This window comes from Sceloporus occidentalis, unplaced genomic scaffold (genome assembly GCF_023333645.1).
Source record: "Sceloporus occidentalis isolate IW3139 unplaced genomic scaffold, rSceOcc1.0.p SCAF_9, whole genome shotgun sequence".
NCBI lineage: Eukaryota > Metazoa > Chordata > Lepidosauria > Squamata > Phrynosomatidae > Sceloporus > Sceloporus occidentalis.
Window position 1 is genome coordinate 8,810,463 of NW_028316989.1, and position 16,968 is coordinate 8,827,430.

The following is a 16,968-nucleotide window of genomic DNA, read 5'->3' on the forward strand; positions in this document are numbered from 1 at the left end:
GCCATTTCAGTGTGGGTGTTTTAGGGCCAAGTGTCTTGTTCTGTGCTTGCTGAGGTACACCTAGTCTTCCTCTCTACTAGAGAAATGCCAACCCACCGGCTTGTGATTGTGAGGCACGGCGAGAGCACCTGGAACCAGGAGAACCGTTTCTGCGGCTGGTTCGATGCAGAGCTGAGTGAGAAAGGGAAGGAGGAAGCCCAGCGTGGGGCCCAAGCTGTCAAGGATGCAGGCTACGAGTTTGACATCTGCTACACATCAGTGCTGAAGAGGGCCATCCGCACCCTGTGGTACATCATGGACGGTATTGACCAGATGTGGCTTCCCGTGGTGCGCACCTGGCGCCTCAACGAGCGCCACTATGGGGGTCTGACAGGACTCAACAAGGCTGAGACTGCAGCCAAGCATGGGGAAGAGCAGGTGAAGATATGGAGACGTTCCTTTGACATCCCACCACCACCCATGGATGAGGCGCACCCTTACTATCAAATCATCAGCAAGGTCAGTGCACAAAGCTGGCTCAGAAATGGTTACCTGGTGTGGAGCTTTGGAGGGAGAGGTGGTGGTCCTTGGTGGTCAGAGAGTAGAGCTAGAAGAGTAGACCTCAATTCAAATTCTTTTTCAACCTTGAAGCTCACTGACCTTCAGTTGGTCTTTCTGTCTTCTCCATAGCTTGGAAAAGTTATTTTCCCGTTCTGACCATGTTGACTGGGGGATTCTGAGAGTTGTAGTTCCAAAAATAAAGTCCCCAGGCTGATCTAGCCTTCCTTATGTGGTGGTTGCAAAGATGAAATGGGTTGTGAAGACTTATCAGTGTTACTATGAGCTTCTTGGAGTAAAGGCAGGAGTAATAGCCAAAGAGAAACAGTTACAACAGCACCACGGCCACTAACAGGTTAAAACCTATGAAAATAGTTGGATATCACTAAAAAGGGTCTTCGCATGCAGCGGGTAGCTACTGGCCCTTTTAAAAAGAGTGAGATTGGTCATAAATGGACATGGGAGTATGTTATGTAGATGCAATAGATAATAGTAGTGTTGCTACTAGGACCAAAACAATTACCACCCAGTAAGCCTGACATTCAAACCAAGAAAGATTCTAGAGCAGATCATGAAAAGGGTCTGTAGGCAATTCGAAAGGAATGTCGTTATCATTAAATGTACTCCTCCTGCTCAGCTCCCAGTACTTCAGTAATTTAGTAAAGGGGCATCAGTAGAGGGCTGGTAGGGTGCAAACTACACAGGGTGACACCTTAGGAGAGTGAACACCCAATGAGGCATTTGCTTCCATCTCACTCAAGGCCCTCCTGACTACCCCACTTTGCCAGGCAGGGTGCTTCTGTCATCTGTCAACTGCAGATGCTGGTGCAAATGGGGAAATGCTACCATCCAGCAGCTCCTTCCAGGTCTGGCAGGGCTGCCAGCTGAGCAGGAAAAAAGCTGTCAGATGCAGGAGGAACCCAAGCCCACCAGGGGCTAACTTCTGGGTCTGGTATCTCTGCTGACCAGGAGGAAAAGGGAGTTGCCTCCCTTTCCTGCTCACCTGGTGGCTCAGCCAGACTCAGAAAAGGTTGCATGGTGGCAGCAGCACCCCACTCCCACCACAGCAGAGGTGGCCTGGCTACTGGGATGGCACCAACCCAGGGCATGTCCTACATTTCAACCTTCTGTCCAGGAGGAGTTCCAAAAATCCATTTGGAGCAAGGCTAAGAAGCATACATTTGTGTTTCTATGAGTGTTTTAAAGCTTTTGTTTGGTCATGTTCGACATTTTTTTTGGACATCCTCCATTTTGCAGCGCCTTGTTCTCCTATGCAGTGAGAGCATCTGGTCACCCTGAACCAATCCTAGTGACACCACTGATCTAGTGCCATTTTTAAAAGGGCTGCCACATTTAGTTGTCCATGCTTAAATGTAGAACTGAAAGCTATTCCTTCTCTGGATTTCCAGAGCCATGATAACTGAATAATTTCTAACTTCAGAAGAATTTGATTGACCCATGACATTAATTCATTTATTTTTACTTAATACAGTAAATCCATATATAATATACACTGTATACTGTATAATAATTTATCCTATACGTATTGTATTATTGTTGTTAACTGACTTCAAATTGGCTTTCACGCATGAATGAAAGAATGAATGAGAGACCTCCAAGGCACCCTGTCTGCTCAAGTCCTGCAAACCCAGGGCTGTGGCTTCCTTAAATTTATCAACCTGTAATGCAACCTTCTTGTTTTGTACTATATATTATGTGTATTTGTTATATACAATTAATATATTATACACAATTCATATGATTTTCATTATCCATCATTTATCTACTGTGATTTATAATGTAGAAAATGGAATACAATGGCTGTGATACACCCTAGAATGGATTGTACCAAATGACAACAAATACTACCTTTCTCACAAACATCTTGTATTTTACCTTCCTTCAGTTCCTCAAGCTTAAAAGAAACGGCCTATTTTAGATCTAAGGTGGATAGGCTTGGGCCCCTCCATGTGTTTTGGACTATATCCATAACCACTGGCCATATTGTGTGGGATTAGAACATCTAAAAACATTAAAGATTCTTTGCTCCTATTTTAGACATTACTGTCACCTGCCAACAGGGACAACATGATCACTTCTGTGATTTGCTATATATCTTTCGTTCACCATTGATGAATTAATAATTGATGGGCACATAACCTTTGGATGATGGAAATGTAGTTATTCTTGTCTCCTGTTTGTGGTCATCCTATCCTTGCAATCAATTCAGCCCTATTATTTCATTCTTAAATCCTAAAGTTGGCCTCAAGCCTTTATTATTATTATTATTAACCTTTATTTATAAAGCGCTGTAAATTTACACAGTGCTGTACATACAATCTTTTTAATTAGACATTTCCCTGCCCTCAGGCTTACAATCTTTAAGCCTCCACACCTCTACAAGGTTTCAGCATTCTCTCTTTTCCTTTGCACTATCCAGGCCCGGCGTTATGCTTCTTTGAAGCCTGGGGATCTGCCTTCTTGTGAGAGCCTGAAGGACACCATCGCCCGAGCCCTGCCTTTCTGGAATGAAGAGATTGCACCCCAGATCAAAGCCGGCAAGAGAGTACTAATTGCTGCCCATGGAAACAGCCTTCGAGGGATTGTCAAGCACTTAGAAGGTAAGGGTCAACTTGTACATTACCTGACTTGAGCATATGCCATATATACTCAACTACAAGTCAACCTAATGTATAAGTTGAAAGCAGGTTTTGGAGTCAAAATTATGAATTTTGATATATGACCCTTGGATAAATCGAGAGTAAAACTTAGGAGCATCCGACAAAGGCTGTAAAGGATGAAGCAAAGGGAAACAATGCCAAAAAATTTATAAAATTCTGGCAGACATAACTGTTTGTGTTCATCCTAAAGACTGGATGGATGAGAGAGTCAAGGAGAGTCAGTACTTCTTTTAGGTGCACCTAGGACAGACTAAGCTCTCACTTTTTACCACTCCATTCAGAGAATGAGATGGTTCCTTTTAAAAAAAGAAGTTAAAGCAAGTACTTACAAATGTACATACATGCACTTATGTACTTATATACATTGATTAATGGATAAGTTGACCCAGGTTTTTTGGATCAATTTTTTGACTAAAATTTCTAGATTTATACATCAGTATATACAGTAATGCTAGTCCCTTTCCATTCTGCCTGGCCTGTAGCATTTATGGGCATGTTATTCAAGGAGAGGCAGAATCCCCCAGTAGAATTGGGCCATTTAATAGGTTGACAGGGATGGACCCCTCAGGCAGCAGAGGCCAGTGGGGCAAGGAGTAGTGATAAAATGTTGTAAAACAGAGCTATGTGTCCTAAAAGTTTGCCCTGATCTTGCTAAGGTAGCCTGTGGTGCCCTCAGCTGCAGTATAAAGTGCTGCCCAAATACCAGCATCGAAGTGAGATTTAATTACTAGGCTGTTGAGCTTCAACATGTTGAGCACCATCTTCTCTTTAGCTTCAGGCAGAAAAAATATTTAGGCTGTCCTTGTTATCAAGGCAGATCCATTCCCTTAGTTTCTAGCTACTTACACAAAGGATTTCATAACCACTCATTGCAAGGACAGAGAATGATGCATTTAGAATCTGACTTAACCCCCTGCCAAAAATCATTGGCTTCCTTTTTTATAAAAAAGATCAAGTTTCTAGCCCTCAACGCTGTAACAACAAGAGCTGCAACCCTTTGGAAAGTGCCTTCGAAATCTGAAAGGTTTTAAGCATTAAAAACTAAATGCTATCAAGTTGGGTAAACCTGTGCTTAGGGGCTAGGGATGCAGGAAGCTGACTTATGCCAAGTCAGACTATAGCCCTGTTGAACTCAGTACCATGTGTACTACTTGTCAATGTACTTTCTAGGATTCCAGGCAATCTTTTTAATATCTACCCCAGAGCAGGCAGGAACCTGGGACTATCTGCATGCAAAGAAGGTGTGATCCTACCCATGTGGTCCCAAGACATTTTACTGCCTAAGGCAAAATCCAAGATGCTGCTTCTTTCCCCCATTCCTACCAGCACATAGAACACTGAAAAGGTGCAGGTTAAAATGTTGTTTAAAAACCTTTAAATGGTTTTAAAAGACAGGCCATGTGGCACAGAGTGGAATGTGAAGCAAAGAGGAATCACAGGACTCGGGAAGAACAAATGGGGGATTGGCATTGTTCCCCACTCCCCAGCATCTGTTGCCTAAGTCGTCTCAATCCACTTAACAGTAAGGCTGGGGCTGGTGACTGCTGAGCTACAGATCCCTGCTCAAATGCAAGTTAAGATCCCATCACCCAACATCCACATGCTTCCAGCTTCAAAGACTGATTTAGTAAGAGATGCTTGGAGACTGTCCCTGAGGCCAGGGTACCAGAGAAGACGGCTGTGTCCTCACTACCATGAAAAACTATATCACTTACAAGTGACCTTTAGCTAGGCTGAGTGCCAGGCCTGTGGCTTCCCAGTTATGTACTCAGACTCTTTCCCACTTGAACCTTAACTGCTTCTGTCTGTCTTGGAAAACCCTAAATCCACAAACAGTGCTACCTTTATTGGGGCAACAAAAATGCAAAACATACATGATGCAAAATACATATTGTACTTTGTTATATCACCATCATGGCTTCCCCGGATATGTTTGTTAGAAACCCTCAACTGTGTAGTGTTTTCTGCAGGAAACATTTCTGAATAGCATAGGGCATATTCATTAGCCCATAAGAAAAGGAAAAGTAGCCACACTGACCATAAGAAAAAATGCTCAAACTTGTATTTGTATATGGCCAACTACAAGTGCACAAAATGAGAGCATGCATTTGGGATCTACAGATCTTATTTCTCAAACAAGATGTTGCAAAATGCAGGGACAGTTGGGAAAATAGGTGTGATGGTGAAATCATGGTGTGTCTATGATGCCTTGAGATGGAATAAGAGAGGAAAGGTCTGCTTACATTCAAAATGAGGCTTTATCCCTGCTGAGCTGAGAAACCTTTGGCCCTCCATATGTTTTGGATTTCAAATCCTAGTCAGCATGGCTGCTTCTCACTATGTACACCAAAGCATCTCAAGGGCCACCCTTATTCTAGGACAGTGTCCTGGTTTTAGATTAAATCTACTTTAACTCTAGGAGCAAAAAGGCTGGCAAATGTAATCCTCTTGCTTTTAAAAAGTACAAAAATCCCAGTACTTCCAGTTGGAAAGCGATGTATTTAACGCAGTGGTTCCTAAACTTTGGTTCTCCAGGAGTTTTGGCCTTCAACTCCCAGATGCTCTAGCCAACTTGTCCAACAGTCAGGAATTCTGGGATCTGTAGTCCAAAACATCTGGAGAACCAAAGTTTGGGAACCACGGCTCTAACCAGACAATGTGTTCATGCTCATGGTTTCAGTGACAGTGGGACACAAGGTGCTTCTGGTCAAGACAAAATCCTGAGCAGCTGATAAAAGAGCCGAGTGCTCTTTGACTTGCAGTCTGCTGAAGGTTGCGTTGCTATTTCCAGTCTGGAGTCGCATTACAAGACTTAAGGGCAGGGAAGGGTGAAGTTCTTATTCCCAGGCTTGGCTACTGCCCTTTTACTCTCAGGCCCTGCCGGTAGCCTTTCTACCTATTGCTTCCACCCTAAGATTTTGTTTCCTTGACCTCTCTGGATGCAACTGTCCCAAAAGGTCACAGGCATGCCAAGAAGGCTTGTCACAATTCGAGAGGAAGAAAAGGCAGCAAATTGTGTAAGGTCAGACAAGGTGACTGACTCCTGCTTTTCTGCTGCTTCCGTGATGCCCTCTGCTGGTGGCTTCCTGTGAGACTTCCAGTGTATCTTTCAGCAGAGACTGTGATACATGCTTGTGTTCATTGTACAATCGGTGTACCTCATCCCTCCACATTTGGTGAGGTTAGGGGCACAGGACCCCCGTGAATGTGGAAAAACGCACATAACAGAAACACTGCCATATTTCCTTGTTTCCTCCCAGGGATGTCTGATGCGGCCATCATGGAACTCAACCTTCCAACTGGGATTCCCATTGTGTATGAACTGGATGACAATCTGAAACCTACGAAGCCCATGCAGTTCCTGGGTGATGAAGAAACCGTGCGGAAGGCCATGGAAGCTGTGGCAGCCCAGGGCAAGGTCAAAAAGTGAGAGGAAGAGGGACAAGGCACCGGTGAAATAAAACATCTGAAAAACCCACTTGTGTGAATCAAATCTGTCCAATTGGGAACTCTATTCACCAAAGGGAGAGGGGAATTACACCATTATTGTTTAACTAGAGCAGCGGTTCTCAACCTGTGGGTCGTGGCCCCTTTGGGTTCACAAGGGTTGCCTAAGACCAGCAGAAAACACATATTTCTGATGGTCTTAGGAACCAAGACACCAAGATTTTATGGTTGCCGGGGGGGGGGGGGGGGTTGTCACCATAACATGTCAAGATGTATAAATGAGCATGAAAGTAAAGAATTGTACAAGCCATTATATTCCCTGTTACCATGTTCAGATGTGAGAGTTGGACAATGAAGAAGTGGATGAGAAGGAAGTTAATTATTTTGAGATGTGCTGCTGGAGAAGAGTGCTGAGGATAGCCAAAAAGACAAACAAATGGGACCAAGAATAGATCAAACCTAACATATCCCTGGAAGCCAAGGTGATTTAGTTGAGGCTGACTTATCAAGTCCACACAACATATACTGATACACCATCTATCATCATTACTGGCCTTCCTGTTCCCTTTACTGTTTATTACTGTGCAGTATTCATTGATTCTACACCTTTTCCATGCCATGCGCCATCTCCATTGCTAGGCATCTGCCTTCCGCTGGAACATGATCCGCATGACACTCACAGTCGTAACTTACTCTCTATCATGGGTTGCAGCTGGTCAGCATGACAACCTTCTACTATCTCCACCAGACATCTATTTGCCTCAGCTACACTCATAGCAGCATCAATCCTATCCTTGTCATTTTCTGCACAGAGTTCTTCCAGGAGAGGGCATCCCAGTCCAGTCGGGAGCAAGGAATGACTGGGGATGTGGTGAGAAATGTGCAGAAACTCAGTGAAGGGGGAAAGTGTATCATGAGAGGCAATCCTATAATTCAGAGGTGGGAAGTACACATTTGGGAGGGCCCTAGGTGCCCCCCCTGAAAAAAAAATAAAAGGTGAGCAGCAACAGGGAGAATTGCTAGTCATGAAAGTCTCCTTGCAGCTATATTTCTTCTTTTTTTAATACACTGGCCTATTGAGCCAGTGTGTAGTGCTTTGAGTGTTGGACTAGGCACTGGGAAACTAGGTTTCAGATGACAACTCAGCCACAAAACTAGCATGATGTAGTGGTTTGAACATTGGACTAGGACTCTGAGGACCAGTGTTTCTCCATCCTATAAGCCATTCACAGACCCCAGCATTGGTGGAAAGAATCATAGGGCCATCCAGTCCAGCCCCATTCTGCCATGCAGGAAATCTCAATCAAAGCATCTCCATTGACAGATGGCCATTCAGCCTCTGTTTAAAGACCTCTAAGGAAGGAGACTCCACTACACTCTGAGGAAGGAGTGTGTTCCACTGTCGAACAGCCCTTACTCTCAGGAAGTTCCTCCTAATGTTGAGGTGGAATCTCTTTTCCTGTAGCTTGCATCCATTGTTCTGGGTCCTAGTCTCTGGAGCATTCTGGGGTTTGTAGTTCAGTGAGGGGCTAAGAGCTCTCTGGTTGAGAATTCTCAATTTCCCTCGTTAAACTGCCAACCCCAGAATGGCACAGGAGGCAGCCATAGCTGTCAAAGTGGAATAGCAGCACTATAAGAAGAGTGTAGTAGGGTAATGTGGATATCCACATTACCCTACTATTATAGTGCTGCCATTCCACTTTAACAGCTCTGGCTGCTTCCTGTGGCATTCTGGGGTTTGTAGTTCAGTGAGGCCCTCTGGCTGAGAATTCCCAATGCCCCTCTTTAAACTGCAAACGCCAGGATGTCACAGGAGGCAGCCAGGGCAGTCAAAGTGGAATAGCCGCACTGTAAGAATGCAGTGTGATAAATCTAGTGAACGAGTGTATACTTATTATGGTTTAATAATAATGACTTATTTATATCCTGCCCAAGCACAAGGAATCAGGGCGGGTTACAACATATACATAGCAAATAACAACAACATTCAAACAACATAGCGAATCACACTAGCAACAAATAGCAAAAAACAAAAACAAAACATAGCAGTTCACAACAACAATAAAAACAACAATTAAAATGTATTAATTAATTAATTAATTAACACGGCCAAACAAATACAGCCTTCCAGTTTGGCTTGCAGTGATCCCCAAACTGTGTATTTTAAATGGGGATTTTGGACTTCAACTCCCAGAAGCCCAGGCTATTGGCCAAGATGGCTGAGGCTTCTGGGAGCTGTAGTCCAACAGTCCCTTAAAAGACAGTAATCTAGGTTAGCATCCACATTGGAAGAATAACCCGGTTTGGCACCGCTTTAACTCTGTCTGGCTCTTTGCTATGGAATTCTGGGAGTTGGAGCTTGTTGTGGGGCCCAGAGCGGAGCGGGGTCCCACAACAAGCTCCAACTCCCAGAATTCCATAGCAAAGAGCCAGACAAAGAGTTAACGCGGTATCTCTGGAAGCGGAAGTTACTCGGGGGACACATTTTCGAGACGGACCAGAGACCGGAAGTGTCCCTCAGATCACGTGACCCCTCAGAGTTGGAAGTTGCCCTGACAGCAGCGGCGGAGGCTGCTGCGTTCTCCTTCTTCCCCGGAGCTTCCTTTTCCCTGGCGGCGGAATGGAGCCCGGCTCCGGCCCCGGCGCCCTGACGGCCATGTACGACCAGGCGCTGTTGGGCATCCTGCAGCACGTGGGCGGCGTCCAGGAGTTCCTCGACGTCCTCTTCGGCTTCTTGTACCGCAAGACCGACTTCTACCGCCTCCTCCTGCAGCCCTCCGACCGGCTCGGGTTCCCCCCGGGGGCTGCCAGGGCCATGGCCCTCCGGGTGAGTTGGGAGCAGAGGGGGCCCTTGTGGTAGTTGTTAACGGCCACCCTAGAATCATGGAGTTGGAAGAGACCCCAAAAGGGCCCTGAAGAAGCCCAAGCCCATCCTGCCATGCAGGAACTCTCCATCAAAGCATCCCCATTGACAGATGGCCATCCATCCTCTGTGTAAAGACCTCCAAGGAGGGAGGCTCCATTACACTCCAAGGAAGGAGTGTGTTCCTCTGTCAAACAGCCCTTACTCTCAGGAAGTTCCTCCTAATGTTGAGGTGGAATCTCTTTTCCTGCAGCTTGCATCCATTGTTCTGGGTCCTATTCTCTGGAGCAGCAGAAAACAAGCTTGCTCCCTCTTCAGTATGACATCCCTTCAAATATTTGAACAGGGCTGTCATATCACCCCTTAACCTTCTTGTCTCCAGGCTAAACATCCCCAGCTCCCTCAGTCATTCCTCAAAGGGCTTCATGGTTTCCAGACCTTTCACCATTTTAGTTGCCCTCCTTTGGACACATGGCTCCAGTTTCTCAATGTCCTTTTTGAATTGTGTTGCCCAGAACTGGACACAGTATTCCAAGTGGGGCCTGACCAAAGCAGAATATAGTGGCACTATTACTTCCCTTGATCTGGACACTATACTTCTATTTATCAATGCAGCCTAAAATAGCATTGGCCTTTTTAGCTGCCGCATCGCACTGTTGACTCATGTTCAACTTGTAGTCTACTTGGACTCCTAGATCCCTTTCACTGGAAGAGTGTGGGAAGTCAAATGCTACCCCAGATCATTGTGTCAAGACAGCAATGGATGCAATCTACTTACTATGCAGGTTTGCCTAAAAGCAGGATAGAAATCAAGTTAGCTATCCTATGTTTGCATACCCTCTGGATGAGACATCTCCAAGACCCTCTGTCCTCCACAGCTCTGCTTAATACCCGCAACCCCATAAAACCTGTGATCTCCTTAATAGAGTCCATCGTCCATCTGGCATGTGGCCTTCCTCTCTTCCTTTTTCCCTCCACCTTTCCCAGCATTATTGTCTTTCCCAATGACTCCTTCCTTCTCATGATGTGTCCAAAGTACGACAGTCTCAGTCTTGTCATCTTGGCTTCTTCCAGGCTTGATCTGCTCCAGGACCCATTTCTTGGTCCTTTTGGCTGTAGTCCATGGGATTGTGAGCACTCTTCTCTAGCCCCACGTCTCAAATGAAGGGGTTTTCTTCCTATCTTCCTTCTTAAATGTCCAGCTCTCACATCCATACAGGGCAACAGGGAACACAATGGCTTGTATGACTCTAACATTTGTGCTCAGCTGTATATCTTTATGTTTTAGAATCATTTCTAGTTCTTTCATAGCCACCCTCCCCATTCTTAATCTTCCGATTTCCTGACTGCAGTCCCTGTTTCTATCAATGTTTGACTCAAGGTATGGGAATTCTTTTGCTATTTCTATTTCTTTGTCGTCTGGGTTGAACTTGTGAAGGTGGCCATTATTTCTGTTCAACATTAAGCCTGCCTTTGCACTTTCTTCTTTGACCTTCCTTAGTAGCTGTTCCAGGTCTTTGAGGCTTTCTGCTAGTACTATGCCACACTTCATCATAGAAGTGTGGTGGACTGTGGAAAGAAGAACACAGCACTTTGTCCTTCCACTGGCAGCTCATCACTCTCTTGGATACAACAGGTTGTCCCCTCTTGTGAACAGGATAATGGCTTAATAGATAAACCAGTATTAATTCATAAATGCATGTCACTGGTGTTATATTGGAAGGACAGCTGTCTTACAGCAAATGTACAAAATACTGTGACATCTTCAACAATCTTTGGGCCTGAACAGACAGGCCAAAATAAAGCTGCTTCGGGACACTTTGGAGGTATGCTGTTTAAATGACATGCGCATCCTAAGAGGCCAGAAGCTGAGCCAAAGCTGCGGTCCAGTCCTTAAGACTGGAGCATGGCTTTGGTGTGGCTTCTGGCCTCTTAGGACACATGCATCATTTAAAAGGCATACCTTCAAAGAGACCCGAAGCAGCTTTATTTTGGCCTGTCTGTTCAGGCCCCATGTTAGTTATTTTTTCCCCCTTATGGCCTCTTTCTGGAAATCCTGTGGCATCTCAATAGGCATTTATTTGTTTATCTTGCCATTATAGGCCTGTTACAGACTGCCAAAATAAAGCTTCTTCGGGTCTCTTTGGAGGTATGCTGTTTAAATGATGCATGCATCCTAAGAATCCGGAAGCTGCACCAAAGCTGAACTCCAGTGCTTAGGAATGGAGTGTGGCTTTGGCGTGACCTCTGGACTCTTAGGACCCATGCATCATTTAAATAGCATACCTCCAAAGAGACCCAAAGCAGCTTTATTTTGGCAGTCTGTAACAGGCCATAGTTTCCCATCCTTCAAAGGTATTGATACTATGGACTGATCCTGCTTTAAAAGTTTCAGTACTTGAAAGCACTTGCTGAAGTGGTCTGGTATAACAGGAGGCATTGTCCTCTCCCTAAACTGAGTAATCTGTTTGCCAGGCCTCCTATGATTATCTATATAGGTTAACAATTAGGTCCTTTATTTGATTTCTCTAACACTTGCAGGCTTTCAAAAACTTTGAACATCTGGCCCGTCAAGATGATGACAGACGGCATCAAGAGCTTGAGGAAAAAATTAAAAAGAGAGAGGAAGATCTGGCAGCTGCAGGAGAGAGAATAAAAGTACCTGCTGTTGCTGAGGAGGTCGAGATCAACTCAGCAGTGGAACATGACTCAACACTGGATGGTGGAAAGGCTGTGGAGTCAGAGAAACCCACACCAGAGGAGGAGAAAGCAGAAACAGAAGCCACAAGTACAGCAGCAGAACTACCAGCGGCTATTGCTGCCCCCATAGAAACCAAGCCCAGGTGAGAGACTGTGAAGGTGCTTCATCTTTGTAGTGAATGTTTTGTCTAAGTTAATGAGCTGGCAAGGTTTAACCTCTTTATGTTATTATGTCTAAACAGGGTTGGCTGGTTTAAACCAAGTTGGTTTAAAACGTGGCTTAAACCTTGGATTAAACCAAATGACTTGTAAAAAAGCACTCTTGGATTTTCAATTGAGTATTCTAATGTTGTTGGGTTTTTTTTAAAAGACTGGCTGTTATTACTATTTTCCTACTGGAAAAAACAACGACTGTTTGAATTTAAACATTTTAAGCTTTTAACAGTTTATTGGCAGTTGTTCATTGTTAGGCCAGTATCCAATATCAGTTGCATCTTTTTAATCGCTTTATTTTATAGTTCAAGAAATGTCGTTCAGAAACAAATCCTTCAGTTAACACAAGTTCAAACAAAACAACTTGCTTTAAAAGAGCACTTTTAAAAAGAATAATAATTATTCTAGTTGCCATAACATCTGAACTTTATTTCACTACTTAATTTCTGATTCTGGCCTATATTGGTGCAGTCCTACACATTAATGCAAAAAACCTAACTTAAATTAAAAAAAACTTGGTTTAAACTGAAAAAGCTATCATACTTGGGTTTTTTTTTAAAAACTTTGTTTATTTTCAACCCTGTGTTTAAATGTGTCTTTAAAACTGTTTTAACTTGTGTTTTTAATGTGTTTATTTTAAATAGAACTGTGCTTCAATTCACTTTTAAGTGTTGCACAAATAAAAATAACAAGTTTATTGATTAGTCAGCTGACTATATCAATAGAATACTAAATAGAGCTACAAAATTACAACATATAAAATACAAGATAAAAAAATCAAACTGTCCACATACAGTATATACAAAGATACATCTCCTTTACACTGCCATCACCAAACTGATATGAATTCTTTCAGTTTTGAGGAAAAGATATCCCAAATAGTTCTATAACTTGTAGACTCAAAACAATAAATAAGGTTTTTGGGGCCAAGAATACTTCCACCTTGTTTACTATAATTCCTTATCTTCAGGAATCTGCTGTCAGAACACTTCTGGCATGCTCAAGACTTTGCACAAGGTACAGATTGCTGTAGTTGATATATATTTGCCACTGGGTGGTGCTTGCATCCACTGAATGGATAGCGTGGGCTCACAAACATATTGAAGAACTGGTGAACTCTCTGAGGCTCCCCTCCAGACAAAATTCAGTGCTGAAAGCCTGGCTAAGAAGATGCTATGAATTATGTACAATTCTAGCAACAAATGGATGCAAATTGAGATTACGAAACAAAATTTCCATCTCTTTTTACCTGGAGACAAAAATACTTGTTCACTTAACTAACTTCAATGTAGGTCATACAGCCTACTAGTTATTCCAAGTCTCATTAGAGATAGGTTTCAGCTGCAGAGTGATCTGTCACCTCATGAACATTTTTCAATAGTGTGAATACTTATCTTTATATCTTGCTTAGACAGTGTGTCTGCTTTGGATATATTCAGTATAATTGTATTTGTTTTAAATTCAGGAATCATAGAATCATATAGTTGGAAGAGACCACAAAGGCCATTCAATTCACCCCCCTGCCATGCAGGAACTCACAGCCAAATCACCCCCGACAGATGGTCATCCAGCCTCTGTTTAAAGACCTCCAAAGAAGGAGACTCCATCACACACCGAGGGAGTGTGTTCCACCATTAAACGGCTCTTACTGTCAGGAACCTGCTCTTAATGTTTATGTGGAATCTTTTCCTTTAGCTTGCATCCATTGCTTCACGTTCTGTTCTCTGGAGCAGCAGAAAACAAGCTTGCTCCATCCTCAATATGACATCTCTTCAAATATTTAAACAAGGCTATCATATCATCTCTTAACCCTCTCTTCTCCAGGCTAAACATACTATGTTCCCTTAATTTCTCATCATAGGGCATGGTTTCCAGACCCTTCACCATTTTGGTGGCCCTCCTCTGGACACGCCTCAACATCTCAACATCCTTTTTAAATTGTGGTGCCCAGAACTGGATAGAGTATTCCAAATGAAGCCTGACCAAAGCAGAATAGAATAGTGCTATTACTTCCTTTGATCTAGAGATGAAGTGCCTTGTTCAGCTATGGGGTGTTTTCAAGCAGTAGAATGAATAAAGTTGAATGAAATGGGTTTCAAGAGTGTAGTAACCCATAGCAATACACTGTGTATATGCAGAGAGAGGTTACATAAGTTTAATATTATAATGATTCTATGATTCTCTAAGGGAGTACTCATATTGAATTGATAGAAGAGATCCTGTATCCTTTTAGAGCTTTCCTGTTGTGAGGGCATTGACCAGAACAACTTATTCACTCTTCTTGCCTCTTCTGTGCAGATTAAGTTCTTGTTGTTGTGGTTTGTCTTCAAGTTGTTTCTGATTTATGGTGACCCTAAGGTGTTTTTCATGGGGTTTTCTTGGCAAAATTGGTTCAGAGGAGGTTTGCCATAGACTTCCCGTGAGGCTGAGATAGTGTGACTTGCCCAAGGTTGCTAAGTGGGTTTTGTGGCCAAGCAAGGAATCGAACCCACTAAGTACTAGCCCTGGTCAGATATGTGTTAAATGAAAACTGAATGGCAGTGCAGCCTTATACACATATAGACATTGCCTTGTTTACTCAGAGGCAAGTGAGTGTAGGATTGAAGCCTATGGAGTAAATCCAGTTTTAGTTCCAATTAAAGCAGCTCTCCATTGAAATGGAATACTTAAAGTCTGACATGAATATGTATAATCTCTTTGCAAGAGAGTATTTGTGGAATATACCACTCCAGCATGGTGTAGTGGTTTGAGCATTGGATTATGACTCTGAAGACCAGGGTTCAAGTCTTCGCTCAGGCATGGAAACCCACTGGGTAACCTTGAATGACTCACACACTCTCAGCCCAAGAAAACCCCATGATAAATTCACCTTAGGGTCATCATAAGTCAGAAAAAAATGGAAGGCACATAACAACAAAGAGGAGTGTAATGTGTGTGATGTGTCATATGATACTCTTGTAACTGAGAGTTAGTCTGTTGCTTGATCATAGAGCATGTGCTTTGTATGCCAAAGATTCAGTCTCTAATCTCTATAGTCAATGTGGACAGTACTGAGTAAAATGGTCACAGGGGACTGACACAATTGCTTTCTAAATTTATGACCATTTGCCTCCACCAGTTGAAACTGGAAAGCTTGAAACAGAAGCATGAGTTCCCTGATATTCAAGCATAGCAGATATTTCTTACTTTCTGTGCCAGCAAGGTTAGTATAACTTGGCAACTTCACTACGGTGTTTCATAAATATGGAATCGATATGGCACAGTTTTTCCTCCTTCTACATTTACAGTTTGATGCAGGATATCAGACTTTGGAAAGTTTTGCAAGGCATGCTTATGTTTGATTAATGGAAGGTGGTGAAACATCCATGTCCCTGATAATTTTCTCCAAGGCTTTTAAGTTTGGCTTGTATTTATAAAAGATCATTTGCAGAACCTGGTTATCACCTGATCCTCATGTCTCCCATTTCTGAAGGATTGGAATAGAGGGAAGAGCTGTCTTATTTTATTGCCATCTGGTGAGTGCAGAGCTGTGAATTCTACCCGTTTGTACCCAGACGTTCCCATCTGCCTTGACAAGCAGTTCCCTTCATCATTCTTGATATCTGAGCTCAGCTCCTTTTTATTTTCAGTGCCTGCCTTCTCACTTGGCCCACTTATAGACTTTGCTCTGCATACATTTGCTTCACAGTATTTAAAATAGTGTTGCATGTGCCACAGAGCAGTCTTCTTGGTTCTATTTACATTACTGGACTCTGATTCTCAATTCTCCCTTCATTTTTATTCCTCTGTTCATAGCTAAACTTTTGCTTTATTGTTTCTTCTGTTGACACAATTGAACTTTGGGATTTAAGCTCTCTCTCTTGGTAGCATAAGCTAGTATAGCAGGGACAGACTGTGTAGGAACCCATTGTGCACAGAAGGAAGTAAAGGTAAAACTGGATTTCCTTAAGGAAATCAGTATTTACATGGTGGTTAAAGGCAAAAAGATAAGAATAATCGTACAGTGGGCCCTTGGTATCCACTGGAGTTTGGTTCCAGGTTTCTCTATGGATAGCAAAATGGATGCTTACTAAATACAGTGGTATAGTAAAATACTGTCTCTTATATAAAATCAAGGTGGGGGGGTAGAATTTATTTTAAAACATTTTTCAAACCATGGATGGTTGAATCTGTGGGGAAGGAATATGTGGATATGAATGGCCAGCTGTACAAGTTTCCTGCCCTATCTGGTTGATAATCTCTGACCAGTACAATTTAAAGTGTTTGTGTGATATCACATCTTTCTCCCAGTTTAACGCCAATTTGGTTTACAACATGAATTAAAAGAAAATATAGGTAAAATCTAATCAATGGTAATATTGAAATACAATTTAAAAACAATTACACTATTTTTAAACCAAAAACTGAATTAAAACAGTTTTAAACCATTAAAAACACAGTGAGGGGAAGGTATAGCACCTCTCTCAATAAAAGATCCTTCTAAGCAGCCAGTTCAAAAGCCTTTGAATCAGTAGGTCTTTCACTATC

General features: G+C 42.9%; 2 protein-coding genes across 2 annotated transcripts in view; both read left to right on the top strand.

The window, feature by feature from the left end:
* On the top strand, positions 1 to 6,694 carry PGAM2 (phosphoglycerate mutase 2). The gene is made up of 3 exons (XM_089538247.1): positions 1 to 498; positions 2,978 to 3,158; positions 6,479 to 6,694. The coding sequence occupies exons 1-3, from the start codon at positions 85 to 87 to the stop codon at positions 6,646 to 6,648; spliced, it is 765 nt and encodes a 254-aa protein (XP_089394373.1). The 5' UTR covers positions 1 to 84; the 3' UTR covers positions 6,649 to 6,694.
* A 2,503-nt stretch (positions 6,695 to 9,197) lies between these two features.
* The window catches only part of NUDCD3 (NudC domain containing 3), a 50,344-nt gene continuing 42,573 nt past the window's right edge, over positions 9,198 to 16,968 (top strand). The window contains exons 1-2 of the mRNA XM_089537577.1: positions 9,198 to 9,492; positions 12,070 to 12,371. Of these exons, the coding sequence (XP_089393703.1) occupies positions 9,286 to 9,492; positions 12,070 to 12,371 (509 nt within the window). The 5' untranslated portion in view covers positions 9,198 to 9,285. The remainder of the gene's footprint in view (positions 9,493 to 12,069; positions 12,372 to 16,968) is intronic.